Here is a 24,058-nt window from a genome sequence, read left to right on the forward strand (position 1 = left end):
ACGCAGTGTCCGTGACCGATTTCACCTGCTCCCACTCACCGACACCGTGCATGCATTAGCATTGGATGCGTCATCTGAGACCAAGTCCCAAACTGAAAACTGCAGGAATTTCAAAGGCCAATCATCCTCAGTACAGAATCCACATGCAGTGTTTTATTCAGAGACAGATGTAGCACCACAGCTGAGGTCTGTTATTGTTCTTCAGAAACAGTACATCTAATAAACGAAGAAGAGTGTGCACAACAGAGTTGCCAGAATCTAGCAGTTGAACATCAATTCATCAAAAGTTAACAGTACACCACATGATTCGATTTCTCCAAACAGGGTGCTTGGGCAATGTCATATGATCTGGGTAGTTTACTGAAACTAGCAGCGTCGATATAGATGGCGCGCTATTATTTTGCTACCGATCTGGGGGCCTCCTGCGTTGTTTGATACCTGTTACAAATCTTGCATTGCAGTGGCATTGGTATCATGGCTTCTGAGTCTGTCCTAGGAGAGCACCCTGGGTACCTTGTCTAATGGTCCATATACTGCCTCTTTCTCGTCCACGGAGATTCCATTCTCCTTAAGGGGAGGAAAGCGAAGCAGTCAGTATCTCATCAAAACAGAACAAGTGAGAAAAAAACAGCGGCAATGGTATCCTTCTTACAAGATTTGGTTGAAATTTGAGTTTTGGTGTAATACTTGGTGGTAGAAAGTACCTTTGGGCCTTTGTTCCCTTTGATGGCACGTCTGGAAGAACTGATGTTAGCAGCACTCTACAAATAGCTCTTTGCACAGGAGATGGAATCGCCGCTGTGATAGGAAGACTGATTCTTACGCCGCTCTCCTTGTGACCTTGGGGGGCTTATGGTTGTTCGAGCAACATAGGATGCTGTTATTCCCTCTTCATTGCCAGAGTCCTGATTATGGCCATCTTCTGATGAACAAACTCTCTCCCTGTCACATTAACCGAACAACATAAGCTGGGAAAACAAAAAAAACAAAGATGATTATACCCTGCAATTATTAGTCATTTAATTTAACGGTAACGCAGGGGTTGACGTATATGCCTTGGCAAAGATGTAGGCTGCCTTCGCAGTGGAGTACTCGCTACTCCTCTTCTGTAGTTTTCTTCAAGATGAGCAAACTGTCGCTGGAAGCGATCAACACCACTGCAACAGGGTAGCATTAGCAAAAAGTACCAGTGTGTCAGGTATCAAACAAGATCAACACCTTCCAACGGTTTCAGTTGAAACTAAAATGTGAGACGCTTTTGCAGATCATACTGCTTCAGAATTGGGTTGTATGTGTATCCCATAACCATTTCAGCTACTACAGCTGGTGAGCTGGCACAGGTGGCAAAACAATTAATTGAGCCACCACGCAAGCCACCAGCAAAGGCTAAAAATATCAAGTGAGCAAGATGTTTCTGACCATTTTCAGAAGTACAATAAAAGACACGCTAGGTTTCATTTAATGCTTGCAAATAACAGATAATGTTAAGAATTGAAAACATACGAAGTAACTCTATGATGTAGTACACAATCAAATCACCAAATAAATTCGAAGACAGCAAGCAACGAGGTATAAATAGGATAGATGCCTATGGTAGATGTATACTGCAACTGAACAAAATACAAGAAATCAACAATAAAAATCTTCACCTTGGGTATAGGAAGTGAATCTGTTCTTCACCTTCAATGTACTCCTGAAGCATCTGTGGATGATACTCCAATATCTGTTTGCTTTCAGAAAATCATAAGTCCAATCTGTGAGTAATATAGGCACCCAGAACATGAATAGTTACATACCTCCCGATATATCATTTCTCTCACATCTTCCTTTGTTAGTTTTCTTCCCTCAAATTCAAAGTCAAGCTTTGAAATTGGTTGTGCTGAAGGCTCACATTCCAATTTAGCAAGGCCTCTAAAATATGGATCAGCTAAAGCCTGGACAAGATTAAGCAAACATAAAACTTTATTCATGTGCACTCATTGCTTTTGAGATCAGTTGAAAATATACCTCTTCAGCAGTAGGTCGATATTTAGGGTCAAATGCAAGTAAATGCTCAAGCAAACGGAGAGCCGAAGGATCAGCATTATGGAACTTATGAGAAAAGGGAATAGGGGGCTTCCTCGGCATGCCAATTAAATATTTCCTGGCCTTGTCACTGCAAATCTGGGTGTTCCAGAAATTACGAAGGAGATCATTATCTGAATGCCAATGTGCCAATACAAAACGGCTGTACAAATCATAAATCACAAAGATATAATGATACATGAAATAATTTGTTGATCTGTAAGAGATCGACCCAGATCATATTCACATCTTATTCTTTATGTTGCTCCAGTAGTTTTCAAATAGAGTTCGATGAACAAGTAATTCTGTAACATATATTTATCCCTCTGTCTGCAGTTACATATATTTATGCCACTTCATTGTAAATAAGTAAATATGTTCTAAAAATTATAAAGTAGGTGATTGAAACAGAAAATAGTGAAAGTCATGCATACATGTGTTGGCATACCTGGGATAAGGATTCCATTGATGGTGTTCCAAGGAGGTCTGTTATTAAATCTAGTTGGTGCACAACATTCCTCCCAGGAAATAATGGAGTTCCAGTGAGAACTTCAGCAAATATGCACCCTATACTCCAAATATCAATTGCAGGGGTGTACTGCACATACAAATCCAATAGTGTTGGTTAAGATGATAGAATAGGAAGATGTTCTCATGAGATTTATGAGAAAATAAATTAACAGCGTCCAGTGCAAGGGAGCTTCAACATTTCTCAGAAATATTTTCAGTTTGGTGGACACAACAACCATATCATCAAGCAGTGTAACAAGAAAAATCCAAAAGGTATATCACTGTACCGGAAAAAGCTCAATTGCATGTTTGTCATTCAGCACAAGCTGCTGTGTTTGGAAAATCTAGAAAAAGAAAAATACTATATACACATATCGAGCATTGGCATAGCATGCTCCAGGCATTAGAAATTAGACAAATGTGCCACATGTTTAGCTGAATATAAGCATCACGTTGTTACATACGAGTAAGCTCAGAAGCTAAGGGCCAGCTTACATTGGAGAAAAAGGAGCCACATAATTCTGGAGCTCGGTACCACCTTGTAGCCACATAATCCTTCAAATTGCAAAGCACATTAGGTAATTAAAATAAGGGGAAAATAATGGTAACAAAAATAATGACAAGGATCTTACTGTCCAAAATATAGCTGAATGGGAGTCATTAAATGATGCACGTGCAAGTCCAAAGTCACAAATCTTTAATTTGCTGTCTGAATTGGCCAGTATGTTCCTGGGCTTTAAATCACGATGAAATACATGGGCTGCAATGATGTATATCATATAACATGAAGATAAGGGCAATGAGAGTCCAGTATGTGTTCAACAAAGAATACACTAGTTATGAATCACTGTTGATGATGGGTTAAACATGCTAATGACTTTCTAACAAACCTGCATGGATGTACTTGAGAGCACAAAGGAGTTGGTACAAGAAAAAACGGTGATGCTCTGGAGTCAGGTTGTCATTTGCTTTGATCACTTGATGCAGGTCAGATTCCATGAGCTCAAAAACAACATAGATATCTCTGAACTCCCTTCGGGTAGGGGGCAACATAATGTGTTTGATCTGGACTATGTTTGGGTGGCGAAGCAGCCGAAGAAGCTTGATTTCCCGCAAAATGCGAGCGGCATCTGAGACATTCTCAAAAACATCCTTTATCTTTTTTATCGCAACCCGCTCCCCAGTGTGAGTATCAATTGCAGCAGCAACTACCCCATAGCTCCCTTTGCCAATGACCTCTTCGATCTGAAACTGGCTCGCCTCCCCATACTCGGTGAAGAACTCCATGTCCAGTGTTCTATAAAGATCAGAACTTGCGCTAAGTGTTTACATCCAAAAAAAAAAGAAGAATGTGCACTAAGTTGAAAACATATGAAAACGATCACGCTAGGCTTAAGCAACAATTAAGCAGGAAGAAACCAGAATCTATTGGATTGAACAAATCTTTGTAAAACAGAAAGTATATACAACATATGTTAGGAGACTATTCCAGTGTGATCACTGAAGCACCAAGAAGGGTATTGCAAAGGACCAATTAAACAAACAAGAACAGGAATCTAATAGGATAGAAATAAAAATGTCAGATAAACACATGTAAGATCAAGAGTTGGTACCTAGAAGGGACTACCAAATAACGAATCTAATAAAAAAAAATCAACTCGGGAGAAAAAGGTAAAGGAGTATGGAAGCATTACATGGTATGTCACAATGAAGCAAAACTACAGTTGAATAGCCTGATACAAAAAGATGAAGAATGATATTCACAGAACTTATTTTAGAAAATTATTGGCAAACACGGATAACAAGTGTTTTTTTTAAGGAACAAGAAATAAGCACATAATCCAAGGTGCAAAACTGGATTGAAAAGGGAAAATGTTATTTAAATGTCAATGCCTAAACCCAAGGCCAGTCAGCAACCTCAGCGCCACACAATTAGATTGAGATGAAGCAGTCTAATTGAGAGTCAGAACCAACTAGATCTATCTATAAAAGTATAGGGCATACTAAATTCGAACTATTTACTGAGGAACAACTGAATTACACAATAAGACTACTTCGCATCTATAGTTGCGCAAAAATAAGTTAGGTCACACCAAGTGGCAACGCGATAAGCTGATTGCGATCAAGTGGGAAGTCCGCGCACCGAAGCCAAAAGGGTGTTGCCTCCTGCCAAGAGTGAGCAGGAAGATCTGCTATCGAGGGAGGGGGGTGAGGGTGGAGGGTGTGAAGAGTATCAACGAACAACAAAGCTATGCTAGGGATTGAGAGTGGGTTGAGGCAAGGGAAAGGGAAAGTGGGAGAAAAAGGGAAGAGTCTTTTTTTTTTTGCGATGAAGAGAATAGCTCTAGTGTAGGGTTCCAGCTATGCACACCAAAGCTCATGTCGCACCAGTTAAATGTGACTTTTCCTTCAAAAAAAGTGAAATGTGACCTTTTCTCTTCAATATGGAAAAAAAAGAAGATTATGTACAACAAAGAAAACAGCTATAAGATCCACCAATCCAGAGGAAATTGCATAAAATGCCAAATATATTTTTAGATTGGTGGCAAAAATGAATTCCATATTAAAAAAGAAAACTCTCAAAGCTTTATTGAAGTGCTCCAGTCTGACACCACTGGAAAAGATATTTTTCTTGTTATAGGATTTCTATAATGAGACTGCATTGGCATGGATTCACATCCATAATTTCATTTGTGCAGCACTTATAAACATTAAAAAATGCTAAATGTTAATATGTGTGCATTCTGAATGTATAAGATTTGCCTAGGCACCACAAAGACCACTGAAACAATGTCAATATGTGGATTTAGTATGAGAAAACCATCAAAAATCATCGACTAATTACTAAGTGGAGGGGCATTGCCTGGGTCAAGAAATGGAGGCACATTACAAACTTAGAAAAGGCTCTTAGGTTAAACCCAGATAACTTTTGAAATCTATGTTCTGAAACATACACGAAGTCCAAGGATTTATGTAGTTTTCTCAGCCTAAAACTAATCTATAAAAAAATTCACTATCCCAAATACAGAACTATCCTTTATTTTTCGTAGTGAGTACAGAAAATTTTAATTTGCCAACAATACAATTAAATTAATATTTTTTTGTTTTTCACTTATATACCCTAAAAGTTTGCATGGCTCATTTTAGTCAAGCACAATATTTATTATCTAATTACTTGCACTCAGCACTTCAGCAGGCTTTACACAATTACGCCACCCTAACATCTTCCTACCAAACACATGCTCATCGTTTCCATTTATCTTATATTTCCATAACGAACTAAACACCATGATTCATTCTTGGTCCACTGCAAAGTAGCCGATGACATGTGTTCCTTTCCCATCTTCTTCCCCAACAAAAAGAAACTATGCAACCAATTAACATCCAACTCTGGGACTGAATGCCACTGGCATCAGTCTGTACCTCCCCTATCTCATTACTCCTCACTTTCATCAACATCCTAACCACTTTCACAAGAAGATAATGCAGAAATGTAGTCTCCAGTCATGGCGATAAGAGCAATATAACCCTCGAAACCAACTAAGCAATTGCCACCAGTTCAGGTTGCAACACAGATTCATCACCACTTGTCCTTGTTCTCGTGTAGCATATGACCTGTCTGTGCATGGTGAACCAAGATGCCGTGGTGATGATATAATTCAGTACCCAACTTAATAGGACTATGAGAGCTGCACAATTCACATATTTCCATGAGGTAGAATGCCCTCCAGTAATCACTTGAGCTCTATGGATAAGGCATGCTCAATTGTGAAAAGCATGCACCACCGCTCAATGTGCACCACTCCATGGCACAAAAGAGGAGATTTTGAGCATAAGGCTAGTCAATAAGACATATGAAGAAACAATTCAACAGATGTTGACATAGGGAGAATTTAAGGAAATGAACGTACCAGAATCTAAAGAGAAAACAAATAAACGTATAAAACTAGAAGGAAAGCAAGAACAACGAACAAGTACTGAATGTTAAACTCGCTCGATAACAAAAGAGTCAAAATGAAGGGCTAGTAGTGAAAGAAAACGTACATGTAATAGAGAATTGAACTGCGCCGATCAAGTAATCATAAAGAATGATGAGCAATGCACCGACAAAACTTCATATGTGACCACAAAAAAGCCAAACGGCTGCACAAGATCTTGCAGGAAACTGGCTGAACCATAGCAGGACCTTCTTTAAAAGAAGGCCTCCTGGATGCTCGGATTCACCAGCAAAATGAAGGAGGAAGTGAGTAAAACAGAAGTCCAGTAGCTACCACGTTTTCCTTATAACATCCTGTCCCATCCTAATAAAAAAATGCAATCTCCTTCGAAAGTCAAACTTATCAATTTTAAAAAGGAACTAGCTCCATGGTGCAAAGCGAAATCTTACCAGTGGAATTAGCCAAGAACATCAGAAAGAAAAGGACACCTGCGCTTTCGCTCAGAAAGAAAAGGACACCTGCGCTTTCGCAGGACAATCCAAGCAAAAAGTTAGAAGGAAACTAGTACGGAATGGAGTTATAATAAAGCATCAAATACGTTTGACTTGATAATAAAGTGTAATAAAGAAGATAAACGGGCACGAGTTCCAGAGAAGGATGGGAGAGAAAAAAAAATGCAACCTTCCTGGAGCAAGCAACGGCCAAGAGCAATCCAGATGAGGTCGCATGGTCAGAAATGAACACTTATCAGAACAGACACTCCAATCGAATAATTCCCACGGCACACATGACTATAAAAACTGAAAAGAATATATTCAAGCAAATGGACAGGACGAGCGGAGTGTGGCGGGCAAAAGTCGTATCGTTTCAGAATACCCACACCAGAAGCCACCTAACGAGTAGCACCACCGCTATAGCCAGATTGGAGAGCCTCAGAAATTCCACTCGTGGTGAATTATGAGAGGAAAATAAGAGGCAAGAGGACAGGCGTGCCATCCTGGTGAGAAAGAAAGGAAAGCTCCAATTGGTATTTCTCACTCGTCAGCCATGGACGGCAGAGGCAAAAGGGCAAATACTTTCGCTTTTAACATTGTAGAAATTGGTAACGCGTCGCCTCTTCGCCAGCAGTACTGCAGTAGGTGTGGAACAAAAAGGCCACCGACGGAAAATCGAGCGGAGCCCACCGCAGTCAAAAGAAATCGAGAAGGATTGGAAGAAGAAATCAAGCACTGTTAACCCAAGAAACACGCGAGCTCATTGGGCTTGAGTTGACCACTGACCCCGTCGTGGTGGGACTGACTGACCTTGTTGAGCTGCGCGTTCAGTAGCGGCGGGGGCGCCATCTCGCGCTTGGGCTGGGGCATGCCGGGACGGGGGCGAGGCCCGGAATCCTAGACCCCTTCGCTTTCGGATCGCGCGGTCGTCAGGGACGAATCGGACGATGACGCCGGCGGCTGCGGCGGCGAGCGAACGTCCACCCCGGAGGCGATGGCGGCGGCGGAGACCGCGCTCGTCGTCGTCGCTCTAGTCCCATCGGTTGCGCTCGTGGCCTCGTGGGGGTTTCGATTCCTCAACACGGCTCGCAGTCGCTGCGGTCTTTGCCGCGGAATCGAGGAGCATTAAATAGTTGATGAACGGACGCGATTTTATTGCGAATAATACAGGGAGCATTTCACGAGAGCTTCTAGTAAAACTATTTTCAAAAGAATCAAGGCATTCTGTAAGGTTTGAGAAACAAAATGATATTGAACATGAGCGTCTCATAAGAATTTCAGTGAAAACGGTTTAAAACATAGGGAGGATTGAAGATCATATGCAACGCAGAAGCTGAACCAAACTACCAACAGGGATTACTTCGTAAAAAAATTCTGATGACAAAATGCAATCAAGCTGACTTACTGACAGACACAAGTGTATTAGTGCAGATATTTAATCCGCCAGTCGTCCTAGATTAGACGGCAAAAATAGGATGAGTATGAGTCGGGTATGCATGTAAGAACAGGAGTACTCTAAGAGCATCTCCAAGAGTGTCTAAAAAAAACTAGTTTTGGACCTTGCCAAAAACTATTGGGAGGGAAAAAAGACCCCCTCCTCCAACAGTTCCCAAAAATTAGCTATAAAATAATTTAATTACTGCAACATCATCCACTTAACTGCACAGCAGATATCTGTTCTCTAACTTCCAATTGAAGCAGCTTGAGCTCCTCCCTCTCCCTCTCTTTCTATTCCTCTCTCCACCGAAGCATTCAGCTGCTGAAGGTCCAAGCCGAGTACCATGCGCCACTGCTTGAGCAAAACAGGCAACCAGTGTTGCTAGCAACTCAAGCCGTCCCACTTCTACATCTGCCATTCCTCCACCCACAAGCCTCGATAGCATCAGCAAAGCTACAGCTCCTCAACAATGGAGGGCCTTGCGTCATTGCGCACTGCAGGACATATGGAACAGAGGAAAAATGGCACCCAGGGAGAAACCGCACTGCAAGGAGAAGAAATCGCGCGGAATCCGTTCAACTTCAAGAATTGGGAGTGCGATCGAGCGGCACAAAAATGGCTCGAATTTCAGCCAGTTTTGGGCGTGCAGGAATATTGGGCAGTGGTTTAGGGAACTGTTGGAGCTGCTGTTTTTTTAGTTTATTGCCAAAACTACTTTTTGGAAGTATATATTGAGCACTCTTAGAGATGCTCTAAGAACAGCACATGGTCAATTCTTCCAGCACAAAAGCCAAGCACAGCCATGGCAAAAATAGGATGAGTCAGGTAGCAGCAACCAAAGGATGGTAGCCTGAACAAATGGCGCAGCCATAACTTACAAGCAGTACTCAAATCCAGTCATTAAGATCGGATCACCGCTTGGTTTCAAAAGTACCTATACAACATCAGATCAGGGCAGGCATGTTGGCCATCACTGGGAGAAACCGAGAGTCATCTCAATAGATATACAAAATTTGGGAACAGCTAACAAATGGCAGCTGAGCCCACTTGCTTTCTTGCTGGTGGGATATGATGGGACAGCAGTGTTTCTACTTCTTCGCCAGGACCTTGCCGATCTTCTCAAAAGCAGGGTGTCTCAGGATATCCTTTGCTGAAGGCCGCCTCACTGGATCAGGATCCATCATGGACTGGAAAATAGGTAGAATATAATATTTAGGATCATTTTTCGCTTGCCCCAGCTGTGAAAAATAAAAGTTTCTGCACTATGATATGCATGCAAAGTTAGGATGCCAGAGTGTGTTAAAGTTATAATATAAGCAGCAAACAAAATTCTCCAAAGTTGTAACTCAGCATACAAAATCCAAGATAATAGCTCCAATATTGGGTACCCAGAGTCCCAGATAAGCATGGTAGAAATGCAATTTTACATCAACTGATAGCTGTCTCAGCTATAGAACAAAGTACTAAATTTTGCTCATAAAAACAAGCTAATGAAAAGATATTCGGCACTAAATCCCTCAAGATCCAAAGTAAGACTACATATTCTACTACTATTTCATCAGTTTCGAGTTGGAACTTGAAAGTGTCATATGCTCGGGAAACATTTGCTTGTTGTCATGAATAACAGTAGCATTTCAACAAAATAATCAAAAGTAACAATCCCAACATCAATAATAGAGGACAGAAACATTGTTGGCCTTGTGTGTAAAATGAGGGTTTGAGTATGAAGTAATGCTTAATTTGTTAGGGATAGAATTTTCCATCCACAGAAAATGATCTCATTGGATAGCATCATTTGGTCACCATTCCGCATACATAAAAGGAAACCAAAACAAATAACTGGAAAGGAGAAGACATGATGTTATACCTTAATTAAACTCTGAAACTGCATTGGGCACCCTGGAAGTAATGAGATCTTGCCCTCTCTAAGACTTGTAAAGTGAGGGCCAGACTCTGGAAGCGGGGTGCCTCTTATAAGCTCATAGACGGTTGCCCCAAGAGAAAAGATGTCAACCTTGTCAAGATGCTCATACTTATCATTCAGCATTTCTGGAGGCATATAACGTGAATCTCCATCTTCAATTGCCAAACTCCGGTTAATAAGTGTAGCACAGCCAAAATCTCCAAGCTTATAGATACCATTTCTGAAATATATGTTATCAGGCTTCACGTCAAGGTGTGCTACGCCACGTTCATGAATGAAATCCAAGCCTTCGCAGATCTTCAATTTCACAAAGTTTACTATTAATATTTTAACCAAGATAGACATGAAAAATAGAAGGAAGATGCTTTCTAGTGAAGTAAAGAAGATATGATTAGGATTTTTTTTTAAGCCTGATTAGAATGGTTAGTCTGAAGAACTTCGCAGAGGTTAAAAAATAGAAACAATACTAATTTACGTCTAACAGATCATGATTACAAGCGTTAGTTGCATACTGCTGAATGAACTCCAGAGAGGTTGAAAAAGGAAATGCTACTAATTCATGTCTAACAAGACAGATTTACACATTCCTCATCGATATAAATAATTTTGAAGAGGATCTCTCCCACTCTAAAGCTTGCACAAGTAGAACATACTTTGACTTTATAGCTGTAGATCATACACCACAAAACTGGCATGCACCCTTCTTGGCAGCTTCACAACTCACAAGTTCACATGGATTCAACTTGGTATATGTTCAACGAGCTGGAGTGGTACACTTAACTATAACATCAAACTAGGGAATTTATCGATCCAATGCCTCTTCAATTCAACCTAGGAGCTAGGACAATGAAATATGATTTTCTCCTATTGTAATTTCATTGCAACAATCTTGCAACTAACATGATTAGTTCCAGAAGATTTCCATTCTCTGAACCAAAATGGACAGACTCAAATGAATAAATGCATGTAGAAGCTAACATAAGTGGATTCCAGCTGAGATGGGAAACATGCCAATAAGTAGTTCCATGTTTCTAAAAAGTTGCTCAGGACAGATTACAATAGTAAGACTCAGGCTTGTTATCTTACAAAGACGGGCTAGTTTGCATACTGGCTCAGTGATCAAGGAATAGAATTAGTAAATGGCAACATAGTAATCCAAAGTCTCAAACCTGATACAACAGTTCCAACGCTTCCCCACACTTCAGTGGCTGGTTTCGATTCATAGATAGACAGCGATCACATAGTTCCATCTGAATATAAAGTTGCTCATTCTCAAACCAAGCGGTGAAATATCGAACTATGTTCTCATGAGAACCTGGAAAGACATGCTAAAGATGTTAGACCATCCTAGCAAATGCAGCTGAAAATGAAGAAAAAAAAAGTTTGTCGAGTCACCTAAGGCTGCCATAGCTTGGACTTCCTTCACTGCTTGCCTCCTGCATTGAAGATGCAGTTATGCAATATTAGTTGATGGGCAATCCTGGTCCAGTGAAGCACTAACACTGCTTGAAATTACCTTTCCATGTCATTATGCAATTGTTTGATGCTCCGCTTCACTGCATACAAGCACCCATCTATCCTGTTCAGAACTTTGAACACAACACTGAAGTTCCCATGACCAATTTTCTGGGAATTAAGCATGTCACTACATCAGTGAATAAAACCACCCATCAAAGTGGATGAGTGCAGCTTGAACATGAACATACATGTAATTATATTCATGGTATACCTCAATTTCATGAAAATCAGTCCGGTAACGTGAAAGACCATTGCCACCAATTGATGGAGAGAACCCTTTGTACAATAAACATAAGAAAATATTTAGATCTGTTTGAGCATTCATTATAATTATGGAGATATCAATATTTTTGTTATGTTGAGGCAGAAAAAATATGCAGTAGTTACATATTAGACGTCCAAGGAACTGAAGTAAGCTCATAGAGTGCAGATGTGTGATTAATGTACATACTTTTGAACTGTTTTGATAGCAATAAATTATACCTGCTGAGTTGCATTGCCTCCCACCGTAAACATGATCAGCTATACATGGATCTGTATTCAGATACAGATTCTTGACGCATGGTGGAGGCATCACCCGGCAGCGTAGAGCCACTGCCGACTGTGAAACATAGGGCCTGATTGGTTGCCCGGATGGAGCCTTGGCCAGGCCCGTGGGGTGCAAGGGTCCCCTGATTGGATGCCTGGTTGGGGTCTGCAGCCTGGCTGGCGGCATGCAATCCGAGCGCGCGGGCCAGGCTCCGGAGATACGAAAAATTCGGCCATTTCTCCAGAGCCTGGCTGCCGTGATGCGCGTCGAGTGTGTGGATGGACTTCTATAGTTGTTGGCGTGCATGTGTTCTTCACTCATCAGGGTAACCAATCATCTTCTCTGTGTAGCCTGGCTCTACTGACACATGCATCCAAACACAATGCTGATGCATGCTCCTAGCCAGGCCACGGAGGGCCTGGATCTCTAATGCGAGCCAGGCCGGTGGGAGAAGACAACCAATCAGGCCCATAACCGCCCCTTTTATGCAACGCAGGTTGCATCGGCTTGTCTTCCTCCGAATCATCTCGAATCAAACTATCAAACTGGACTGGAGTAATCTGCTGGTCAAAAGAGAAGTCTGTAGATTCCACGCTGTTGGATGAACAATCTGCAAGTATTACTGATTATAATCAGATTAGGTTTCACACTCCAATCAATCAGTAATCAGTCTGAGGGTTTGAAGTCTCACTCACCGGTTCTGTACCTCTTGCTCCGAGGATTCGCTGACTTCTCTGGAGATTTGGGGCAAGGGATATTCTCCTTCACAAAAACAGTACAGCAGTTAGGGGAAATTGGAGCTCAGCACATCGCACTGTCACTGCATTGCCATACGCACACTGAAAAAGAGAAAAACCTCATCTTCCCCACCTTATCATCATCGAATTCATTGGCCACCTGCGGCATCTCCGGCGTGATGTAGTCTGGGGTGCTGCAAAACAGCGAGAAGTGGAATAGGGTTAATCTGAGACTGAGACCACATTGTCAGAGCGGACCAACACAGAGCTCGAATCGGAACCGACCAGAAGAAATCCTGGCTGAGGATGCAGCAGTCCTTCTCCTCCATGGACTCGTCCGCGTCCATCGGCGAGGCCTGCGGCGGCAGCGGTGGTGGGGGCGGGGGTGGCTGCTGAGGAAGCGAAGGTGGCGGCAGGGACAAGTCAAAGCGGGATCCGTCTTCATACTCCTCCTCTAAGAGCGCCTCGAAGGGCGTGAGCCCAGAGGCTGGGGCGCCGGGGCAGCGGTCGGAGAGGATTGAGATGAGGGAGACGTGCTCCAGCTGCAGCGAGAGCTCCCCGGACGGCGAGCTCCCCGGACGGCGAGCTCCCCTCGGCCGCCGCCGCGCGCTTCGCCTTCACCGCCGAGGCCGCGGGGCCCGCGCGGGGGCGCGCCTTCCCGCCGCGCTGCCGCCGCGGGGTCTTCGTCCTCAGCATCGCACCCCCCGGCGGCGGCCCGCGAGCGAGGGAGAGGACCTCCGATCCCCCGCCGCGGCTCGCAGCGATCTGCGCCTTGTCTCCTTGCGGATCCGACTCCTGGGGGTCGGGGGATTCGAGGCGGCGAGGGCGGAGGGCTCGCTCGTGGGGATGCGGAGATGGGTGGGGGGGAGTGGGAAAGGGGGGGGGAGCAGAGGAGAGGAGGGATAAATAATTGGGGGGAAAATTGAAATGCCTGGAATTGGCGGGAGGAGGCGGGGGAGAGGAAATGGAAAGCCGCCTCGGTTCTGCCCCCGGGTCGGAATGCGTGCGGTCGGCCAGGGAAGCCCATTTCCTTCTGGGGCCGGGAAGCCCGGAACTTGGGCGGCTGCCCACTGGGCCGGCCCAGCAGTCGGGAGCCTTTTTTTTCCTTTGTGCAATGCACGAATGGGTCGGCCCAGCAGTCGGGAGTATTTTTTTCGAAACATAGTACAGACGAGTAGACAGGTAGTTGTATAATACAAGCACCGTCTTCGGGCCGGGCCCACGGTGCAGGGACCCCGCGTGGTCCGAACGGGGCCGACACCGACGCCGCACCCGATTTCCTCCTCTCTTATTTTTTTCCGCCGCGTCAAACGTGTAGGCGTATGTGGTCGTCCGTCCCGCGCCCATCCGGCCGAGCGCGTCAGCCAACGCCGGGTCGCCGGCGACACGAAACAACCCGGTGGTCGCTACCAGCGCAGTACGCGGACAGCGCCACCATATTTGGTTGGTAGAGTTGAGTACATGCGCCCTACGTGCTTCCAAAATAGTAAACACCACGGGACTTTTGCATTTTTTCCAAAAAACAAAATTGACAACACGGACACGGTCCATTCAACAACCACAACAAACAAACAAACAATGAAAGAAAGAAAGAAAGAAAGAAAGAACACGAGAGGCGAGCAAGGGAGTCAGCAGGCGAGTGGTGTGCTTTCGCAGCAGCATAATACTACCATTATACTACTTGCTCTTTTTAATAATAATCATAATTCTTCGCAAAAAAAGGAATAATAATCATAATTATAACAGTATAATAATAATAATAAAAAGCAACTTGCCTCGCCATGTGCATGTATCTCCGTCGTCGTCGTCGTCCAGCCACCGACCGATCGGTGAGCGTGACATGCTCCGGTGCCTGGCTGGCAGCTCGCCACATACCATTGCCTGCCCGGATGAGGGATCGGATTCGGAGCTGCTCGCACCGTGCGGTTGCGGTGGAGTGGCTCGACACGACGTACGGCGGTGGCGACTTGGCGAGGGCCCACGAAGCGGCCGGTAACCGGCGGATCCGTGCCGTGCCCGGGGGTTAAATTTTGGAACGAGGCCGCGCGCGCGAGCCCGGGCGGTAGGTAGCTAGCGTCACACCCTGTACCGGATCGTTGCCGTTGTGTAACGACCGTGTGCGTGCTACCTGACGGAACGCAACGGCCGGCGTCGCGGCAGCGGCAGCTCTCCACGGCCGTCCGTCCGTTGCGGTCAGGGTAAATCCTTCCATCCATGTCACCCACGGTTATTTACCCACACCGACGTCAGCGTCACGGCCTCCCCAGGGCCCCAGGGGAAAGGGACACGGCCTCACCGCAACATCACAGACCAGGGTTAAGGTTAGCGGGCGGGGCCCCACCACCCAGAGCTGAACCACGGCCCGCGTGCCGCGGCTCGCTCCCTCCCTGCTTCCTTGGCCTTGCTGATGCCCCGGCCGTCGGCGGCTGGCCGGGTGGTTGGGCCGGCCGGCCGCCCGCCCGCCTCACATCGCCTCGCCGTCCGCGAGCCGGTCAACCGCGCGCGGCCGTCGTGCGCTCGCGCCTGCCCCCCACCGTCTCGCTGGCTGGCTCCCCTCGTTGCGCTTATATTACCAATGGTTAGGATATATATTTATTATATATACTGTATGATATACACATATACTCCGTATATATTTATATACTGTATGAGATATATATATATAATCTGCGGGATTAACCCCACGCGTAAATGAGAAACGACACGTCGTAACCCGACGGCGTCAGCGAAGGCAGAAAGCGTTTTCTCTCGCCGCCATGGTTAACCGGCTAACCCCCCTGCCCCACCCCCTGAGATCCAGCTCCACACGGCAGCATCAGCCAGCAGCTTAAGACCAGTCTCCTTCCTTCCAGCCTCCCCTTGAGCTAAGCATAGCATCTCGAGCCTTCCCTTCCTCGCTCCCCGCTCCCATTCCCTGCCAGCTCGCCCGGCCATCCTTTCTTCTTCGGAGGGAGCACAGAGCAGCAGGTCAAAGGGAGCTGCGAAAGGCGGCCGCTTTGGGCGCGGCGCGCCAGATCTGGGCCGGGTGGGGGCTCCGGCCGGCAGGCGGCGCGAGGAGGAGGAGGAGGAGGACGGCGAGATGAAGCCGTCGCTGCGGAGCCGGCAGGAGCCGCGGCGGGTCAGCAACAGCGTCATCATCGGCGCGATGCTGCTCTCGCTCTGCGTCCTCAGCATCGTCAAGGCCAGATACTGCGCCACCCCCTTCGGTACGCCCAGCATCCTCTCTCTGCGTCCTCTCGATCCGCTCGCGTGGTGGGGAAGCGGCTCCCTTTGCTGACGTTGCTCCGTGGCCGTGCGCGCAGGCAAGGCGGAGGACCAGCTCCAGGAGCAGATGAACGCCAGCATCCGGATGGAGACGGAGGAGTCGCCGGCCAGGACGCCCGGAGGTGAGTCGCGACCTTCTTCCCGACCACAGGAGGATTCTCTCGATTTCAAAAAAATCCCACAACGGATTTGTTTAATTTGTTCTAAAAATCGCTGCTGCTTCTTGGGTCTTCAGAGGAGGAGGAGGAGGAAGAGGAGGTAGCCACAACGGCGCCCGCGGTGACCACGCCGGCCGTCGTGGCCACCTCCGGCTCCGGCGGCGGGAAAGGCAAAGGCAAGAAGGGGTCCAAGGCGAAGCCGACGTGCTACATGACGAGCAAGCGGTCGGAGCGGTGCGACGCGTCGGGCGACATCCGGGTGGACGGGAACCGCTCCACCATCTACGTCAGCGGGATAGACCGGGAGTGGCGGACCAAGCCGTACGCGCGCTACCACGACCCCGTCGCCATGGCCCACGTCCGCGAGTACACCCTCAAGCCGCTCCCCGCCGGCGACGCCGCGCCGGCGTGCACCAGGAACCACTCGGTCCCGGGGTTCCTCTTCTCCAACGGCGGCTTCTCCGGCAACCTCTACCACGACTACACTGACGTGCTGATGCCGCTCTTCATCAGCACCCACCAGTTCAAGGGCCGGGTGCAGTTCCTGCTCACCGGGATGAAGCCGTGGTGGGTGGCCAAGTTCACCCCCTTCTTCCAGCAGCTCACCCGGTTCGACGTCATCGACGTCGACAACGACCGGGAGGTCCACTGCTTCCCCCGGATCGTGGTCGGCGCCACCTTCCACAAGGACATGGGCGTGGACCCGCGGCGGTCGCCGGGGCACGTCTCGGTGGTGGACTTCAAGCGCGCGCTCCGGCGCGCCTTCGGGCTGGGGCGCGAGGCGGCGTCCCGCGGCGGCGCGACGGGCGCCGGCCGGCCGCGCCTCCTCATCATCTCCCGGCGCGGGTCGCGGCGGTTCCTGAACGAGCGCGAGATGGCGCGCGCGGCGGCGGCGGCCGGGTTCGAGGTGCGCGTGGCGGAGCCCGACCAGCACACGGACATGGCGACCTTCGCGCGGCTGGTGAACTCGGCGGACGTGATGGTCGGCGTGCACGGCGCCGGGCTGACCAACATGGTGTTCCTGCCCCGCGGCGCCGTGCTGATCCAGGTGGTGCCCTTCGGCGGGCTGGAGTGGCTCACCGGCGTGACGTTCAAGGACCCGGCGGCGGACATGGAGGTGAGCTACATGGACTACAACGTGAAGCTGGAGGAGAGCTCGCTGATCGACCAGTACCCGAGGAACCACCAGGTGCTCACCGACCCCGACGCCGTGCACAAGCAGGGCTGGGACGCGCTCAAGACGGCCTACCTGGACAAGCAGAACATCCGGATGGACCTCGACAGGTTCAGGGCCACGCTGCAGGAGGCCATGAGCCGGCTGCCATCGCCATGACGGGTACTCCGGGAGGAGGTAGATAGGTTGGTGTATCTATCGGACAGGAGGACACATCCGTGCCTTGTGGTCGCTCGCTCAACTTCGAGTTCTCTTTTTTTTTTCTCGAGCTTCGATCGATCCTTTTTAGCAAGATTCATTGGATGATACATTGTTTTGTTACATAAAGGAGGATGGGAAAATGGTGGACAGGCAGAAGCAAGAACATGTTGTTTATATACTACTACTGTACTGTAGAGAGGCCAGCTCAATCCAGCCCAGATGATGATTTGTTAATTGCTTAATTTATAGAAACCCTTTTGTGATTATTGGCTACTCATGTCTCTGAATGTCAAGGATTATGGAGCTCGAGTCATGTGGCTGCAGATTCTCCCTCTCCCTGTCCCCAGAGAGCAAAGCTCGTGTTGGCCAGCCAATGGAAGTGGAAGGGAGCACCACGCGCCCACGGCAGCGGACCGCACCCACCGCGACGGCGACGCGCGTCGTTGGCGTCAGCAGACAGGCAGCAGCCGGAGGCGGCCGGGAGACGGATGAGGCGGGAGGCGGCGGAACACGATGGAACGGCCCGCGACCTTACTGTGCGGCGCGGCGCGGCGCGGGGGCTTTCTCCCTCTCGTCGCGTCGGGGTTCGGCAGGAAGACGGTGGCGGCCGCTGCGGCTTCGGCCGCGCCGCCATCCCGCGAAGAGCGGAGCGGACGGGATCACGGCGCGATCCGCGCGCGCCTGCCGCGGGCTCGTTCCCAGAGGAATGAGACGGCCACCGGATTGGAGGAGGAAGCAAGTTTGGCTCGCCCGCCACGGCGGGTCAACGCACGCGACGCGTCCCCGTCGTGGAAGTGCGAGCCGGCTGCCAACCCGCCACCTGCCCCCGCCGTGCCGTCACCTCAGTACCTCACGTCGCCTGTCAACCGGACAGAAGCTTCCACCCATCCCCGCGAACCCCCGGGGAAGAAAGAGTCCACCCCTGACCTCGGCCGTCCATTCGGACCTCGTGTAAGAACAAGAACAAGGAGGGGGCAGACGGGCAGTGACGATGGATCGAACCCGGACTGATTCGCGGATGATTTGGAGTTCGGCCGGGATGGACGAATCGAGCTCGTTGCGATCGCGGACAAGCTTCATGTCGTCCGACGGTGACGCCGCAACCGGAGCGCACCGGCGGCGCCGTACGGGAGCCTCCAGTCCTAGTAGCTTCCTAATCGACGCATCCACGAATGGTTTTCAGGTGATGGGACGATGCTCATCGGAGGGCGATTCGGACAAGCAACCCGGTCGATCACGGGCCGTCGCTGGCGGTGCTGGTTGCAAACTGTAAAACCGATCGACGGGGACGGCGCACCACAAGCACAGCGACTGCCGACTGGAGTGAAGCAATAGTGCTACAGTTGCAAGCTGAACCGTTCGTTGACCTAGCTACAGAACGGTGGTCTTGCAGGCTTGCAGCTGACGCTGCCATGGCCGGCCGGGGCAGTGTGAACGCAGAGGCGCCAGCCGTCCGGGAAACCTCCATGGTTACACGGCGTCAGGGGCGGCGCTGGATGAGCCGCCGGTGGCCATCGTGGAGCTTGAGGACGGCGCCGATCAGGCCGACCGACCCGACCAGAGTGCTGGTGAGCCAGAGCCAGGAGCTCCACGATGATCACCTGGAACGCGGCGGCGGCCGGGTGGCGCCGGCGACCGCCGACAAGATCCAGCTGCCGAGGTTCTGGCCTTGATTTTCCGTGCACTGTATAGGCTACGCTGTGGCCGTCGCGAATGATTGCAGATGGAGATGAAGACGTCTTCCTCCGAGGGGCTGAAACCGCCATGCCAGCGAGGCCATATATGGTCACACATGCATGGTTAAGGCATGATTACTGCTGATGGAATCGACCTCTGATCTGATGAATCATTAGTCATGGGCGATGTGTAGTGCAGGTGAACCACCGATCAGCTCCGCCGCCCTCGCCGCCGCCGTGCGTCCTGTCCCGTCGGTCATGTCGGTGCCGGGCCCTGCGAACGTTCTCGGCTGCCAACCAGCCTGGGCTGCTAGGAGTCGGGAGCAAGACGACGCCCCGTAGATTCCATTCCGAATGCTCAAAAACCAACGCGCGGCATGCCGGCATGTGCTCTGCGAGCGCTTGGTGCTCGTGGATTAGTGGGCCTAACCGCCTAATTAAACAAACGCAGATTGGCCCGCGGCGTGCTGATCATAGCATCGACAGTCCGTCACCGTCACCCCACGGCGATCGCGCTCATGTCCAAGCGGGTGCTATAAAGTTACCTGTCTGATTTCATTGCACGAGTCTGAAATTACAAATTAGTGCCTCGTTGCGCTACAACAAGGATTTGATAAAAAAATCACTCGCTAATAAATCACAAATAATATTCTCAATGTTGTCTTCTATCTTAAATTCTTAATCATAGTATCTTATGGGAGATGTTCCCCCACGAGTCAAGTTTTCTAAAAGTATGTATATTGCTCCTTCCGTTTCAAAATGTAGATTATTTTAGCATTTTTAAATTTTTATATCTTACTATGCAGAAATATATTATGTCTAGAAACATAGTAGTAAGTACTATAAAAAAAGAACCTACATTTTAAAGTGAAAGGGTAAAAAAACTGATCGCATTAATTAGCACGAGCTGCCCATCACGTAGGAAGAGATCGAAGCTTCCTAGGAACTGGCCAGCACAAGGTCGTGGCCGTCGAACCGGTTCCCATATCGGGGACGGGGACCGGACGGACAGCGACCCACGAACCACCACCGGCCCGACCGGCATGCGCACACACCGTAGCCTGTAGCTGAGTTAGAAAGGGGATTAAAAATTTTAAAATTTGTAGTTCAAAACTCACTTCCGGGTCGTGTCAATGTGTCCCATGCGACCTTTTGGTAACAAGATGATCAATCAAAACCAGCTGCTTTATTTTATTTTGTGTGTTTGTGTACTAAGGGGACGTGACGTCATGACAGGCTAACCGTACAACGCCTTCTAGTTACGGAATTTTTTTTAATTCTTTTTCTCGAGGGTGCGTTGCAGGTAACGGCTCGTAAACGAACCCTATTGCGACGTGCAAACTGCTCGTATACACATGGCACGTCACGTTCCTAATCTGACGGCCGTGGATGCGCCATCTTCGCTGCGGGGCCGAAGTTCTCCATGGCACCCAGTTGACGGAACAGGCGCGTCCTGCTCGTTCGTTCTCTACCCTATCTAGGAGTACTACCAAAGCAGCAGTTGAGACTTCAGAATCAGGCGACCATCGTTACCAATGGGCGACGGCAGCAGGTACTCCGGTGCCAAGTCCGGCGACGCAAAGAACCCGGCCGGTCGCCGTCCGGCGCTGGCAACGGGTACTCCGCCGTCGCCAGCCACCGACACGCAGAGGAAGGGGAGCTACGGTGACACGGACACGCATTGCTTTGTTCAGATAAAAAACTTTTTTTTCTTTGGGTTAACAATTTCGGCGAAATTTCGCCGAAATTTCGGAAAATTTTCCGTTTCCGCTAGTTACCGGGATTCGAAATTTCGGTATTTTTCGGAAAATTTCGTTTTCAAATTCAAAATTCAACAAATTTCGACCGAAATTCACCGAAATTCGCCGAAATTTACCGAAATTAATTTCGTTTCCGGTAAACACCGGGATTTGACCGGAAAACGAAATGGTTAACCCTGGTTTCAGCTGTACTCGTGGAAGAAAACGCGACCGTACCTAACGGCGTGGCGACCAGGAGAGACAAAGACAACACGGTTGACCCCGTCGCCGTGACGGAGCCAGCCAACGTGCTCACGGTACTGGTGTCGCGAATGCCGTGGTTGTCGCGATTCGTGAAGTACTCCGTATTGAGGATGGAGATGGGGTGTGTGCCTGTTCAACCGTCAGCTTCGCCGCTCTCGGCCACGGCGGGGCACGCCTAGGGGTGGTAAAAGACCTTGATTTTTGATCTTGATAATTTAAGAATCGGGCTCAAAAAAATCGGGACTAAATCTTATTTAATTTTGAACTAAAAGTATTAAAGACCAACTAGAATTGTGAAGAGAGCGTTAGCCCAGTTCCAACCCATGGTGTCTACTGAAGTGTCTTAGAGGAGAGAGAGTAATAAATTTGCATCTAGACACTACCTCCCCAATGTATGGTGTCTATGGCAGTTTCTGTAGAGAAGAAAATTTAATAGCTCTTTGCACATCATGTAAATGAAGAATGATCAACTGTGGCACGCATCAAACAAGCCAGCAGACGTAGGGAATGCAAGAGAAAAAAAGATTCGATGGCTTCTCGCCCAGACGACTTGATGAATCATGTAATTTGTTGCTGCAGCGACAAGTCTTGAGTCTTGACCTTAGCACTTTGTTGATTATTCACGAACGCACCTAGTAGATACATCCTATTTGTGAGCTACCCGGCCACCATGCGCCGGCGGCATGAGCTCCGCCGGCTGGAACATAAGACTGAATCACCAATGCTAGAGCACGCAGCACGGAGCACTTCGGCGCCGGAGGACCGTGGGTTCCAGGAGCACCGGTAGCGAGAAATGCTACTCCTGGAGCACAACCGGCCGAATCACCGGCAAATCGATTGGATCTCGACCACGCCGCTCCTTTTGATTCCGCCCGATTCATGCATGTGCAAGGCTTGGGGTGTTTTGTTCGGGAGCAAGAAACGGGGGATGAATTTTGCTGATTGCGGCTGCAGATCTGAGGGATTTGAGATGGCAACCAGGACCTTGACGCCAAGCAGATTGGTAGCGCGCCAAAAATTACTAGGAGACGGCGCAAGCAGTGAGCATGGAGATGACGGGATGGAGCAGAGACGGGCACATTGGATTAGGAGGTCAGGGGGAATGGGGGAGGAAGAAACGATGAGGTGCTCCCAACGCGGATTCCGCTCGTTCCGTATGTCTCGGTCCATGCGTCGACTTGGTGTCGTGCATGCGACACCGTTTCCTCAGTTTTTTCTTCTCTTACAGAATTTATTTTCCCTGCGTCTCGAACCGTCTTTCCCCTTCCTACAGTGCGACAAGGCAATTTCGAGGGCGACTCGTTTTTTCCCTCCGTCGATCTGCCGGCCCCCTCTCCTCCGGCGTCCTTTTCGGCGGCGGAGCCGAGAGGGGTGCCCGGCTCCTTGGCGGGGGGCCTTGTATAGCTTTAGACTTAGGTCTAGTAGAGCTCCTCCGTCCCACCGGCTAGGGTTAGATTTTCTCGGTGTTTCTCCGGTGTCGATGGCACCAGTGGTGTCGTCTCCGGCGAGATCTGTGCGAGGTTAGTACTGGTCTTCCTTTTTGCGTTGGGGAAGGACCTTTTGTGCTCCCCCGTGAGCTCCCTCTTCCGGGCTGGTGGCGCTGTCGCCGGCCGCGGACTTCCTGGTGGGCTCCTTCTTCGTTTCGGAGGAGGTGGCGCCATCTTTGTCTCCGGCGGCCTGGCGCGCCATCTGCTGGAGACTGCTTCTCCTTCTTCTCCGTCGGTCAGATCGTCGATGGTCTTTCAACGGCTCAAATTGTGACATCCCAAATTTTTAAATGTTAAGCAAGAAATCTTAAACGCTATTAACATGTAATACCAAGAAAAGATCAAAATAAATGCATTTTTTTTATACAAGCATGTGTATGTGTGGATATAAAATTTGTTCCTTTAATATTTGTAAACTTTCATACTCAACTTGTCATGAAAATTGTAGCATAAAGCACACTTATAGTTTTGTGCCATACAAGTTTACTTAAAAGACCACTTTCAAATTCAAAATTTAATTAACTAAGAGTTCAAATTCTAGTGGTGAGAAATTTCAAATAACTTTCAAACCAATGCAAATATGCATATGAAAATGAATAGACATATTCACCATGAAAAGATTAATGAATGTCTAGTTGAACTCTAGGGGTAAAAGCGACAAAAATCACATGAAATGACAAGTCATTTGAATCATGATTTTCAAAAATTTAAAATAACTTTTAAACCGTTGCTCGAATAAACTTTTTCCTGAAATAAAAGTTGTAGGCTTTTAAATTCTCTACAGCTTTTATATTGAAAGTTTTACAATCCTCCACACAAAATTTTGAGAAAAAAAAATCAAATTTGACTTGGTCAAATCTCTTTCTCTCTCTACTCTCTCTCTCCCTCCTTTCTCCCTCCTTTGCTCTGCTTTCCTGCTTCCCGAGCGCAGGGCCGAGCATGC

General features: G+C 48.3%; 2 protein-coding genes and 1 pseudogene across 3 annotated transcripts; 1 reads left to right on the plus strand and 2 right to left on the minus strand.

Annotated features, from left to right (window-relative positions):
- Window positions 1-127: 127 nt before the first annotated feature.
- On the minus strand, window positions 128-7,755 carry LOC120654587 (mitogen-activated protein kinase 13-like). Its single transcript, XM_039932162.1, has 11 exons — window positions 7,393-7,755; window positions 3,465-3,871; window positions 3,207-3,334; window positions 3,070-3,129; window positions 2,513-2,662; window positions 2,008-2,163; window positions 1,797-1,934; window positions 1,650-1,723; window positions 1,056-1,157; window positions 705-942; window positions 128-567 (listed from the first exon to the last, which is right to left on the minus strand). The coding sequence occupies exons 1-10, from the start codon at window positions 7,506-7,508 to the stop codon at window positions 762-764; spliced, it is 1,512 nt and encodes a 503-aa protein (XP_039788096.1). The 5' UTR covers window positions 7,509-7,755; the 3' UTR covers window positions 128-567; window positions 705-761.
- Window positions 7,756-9,195: 1,440 nt separating this feature from the next.
- On the minus strand, window positions 9,196-13,994 carry LOC120654588 (annotated as a pseudogene).
- Window positions 13,995-15,929: 1,935 nt separating this feature from the next.
- LOC120654589 (alpha-1,3-arabinosyltransferase XAT3-like) lies at window positions 15,930-18,222 on the plus strand. Of its 2 annotated transcripts, none has more exons than XM_039932163.1 (3): window positions 15,930-16,358; window positions 16,455-16,538; window positions 16,652-18,222. In XM_039932163.1, the coding sequence occupies exons 1-3, from the start codon at window positions 16,232-16,234 to the stop codon at window positions 17,905-17,907; spliced, it is 1,467 nt and encodes a 488-aa protein (XP_039788097.1). In that variant the 5' UTR covers window positions 15,930-16,231; the 3' UTR covers window positions 17,908-18,222. The 2 variants fall into 2 exon arrangements, with proteins under 2 accessions (XP_039788097.1, XP_039788098.1); XM_039932164.1 differs by having other exon boundaries at window positions 16,655-18,222.
- Window positions 18,223-24,058: the final 5,836 nt, after the last annotated feature.

Source organism: Panicum virgatum, chromosome 1N, assembly GCF_016808335.1.
Source record: "Panicum virgatum strain AP13 chromosome 1N, P.virgatum_v5, whole genome shotgun sequence".
NCBI classification, from domain to species: domain Eukaryota; kingdom Viridiplantae; phylum Streptophyta; class Magnoliopsida; order Poales; family Poaceae; genus Panicum; species Panicum virgatum.

What these genes read in the sequence shown, in the direction of transcription:
- LOC120654587 (XM_039932162.1), bottom strand. Translation starts at nt 7,508, where the DNA reads ATGGCACGCCTGTCCTCTTGCCTCTTATTTTCCTCTCATAATTCACCA. An exon ending in CTCGTTAGGTGGCTTCTGGT is followed by an intron (nt 3,872 to 7,392) that starts GTGGGTATTCTG and finishes TGATCTTTATAG; the next exon opens with AACACTGGACATGGAGTTCT. An exon ending in ATTCACTTCCTATACCCAAG is followed by an intron (nt 1,158 to 1,649) that starts GTGAAGATTTTT and finishes ACCCTGTTGCAG; the next exon opens with TGGTGTTGATCGCTTCCAGC.
- LOC120654589 (XM_039932163.1), top strand. Translation starts at nt 16,232, where the DNA reads ATGAAGCCGTCGCTGCGGAGCCGGCAGGAGCCGCGGCGGGTCAGCAAC. An exon ending in ATACTGCGCCACCCCCTTCG is followed by an intron (nt 16,359 to 16,454) that starts GTACGCCCAGCA and finishes CCGTGCGCGCAG; the next exon opens with GCAAGGCGGAGGACCAGCTC. An exon ending in GCCGGCCAGGACGCCCGGAG is followed by an intron (nt 16,539 to 16,651) that starts GTGAGTCGCGAC and finishes TTGGGTCTTCAG; the next exon opens with AGGAGGAGGAGGAGGAAGAG.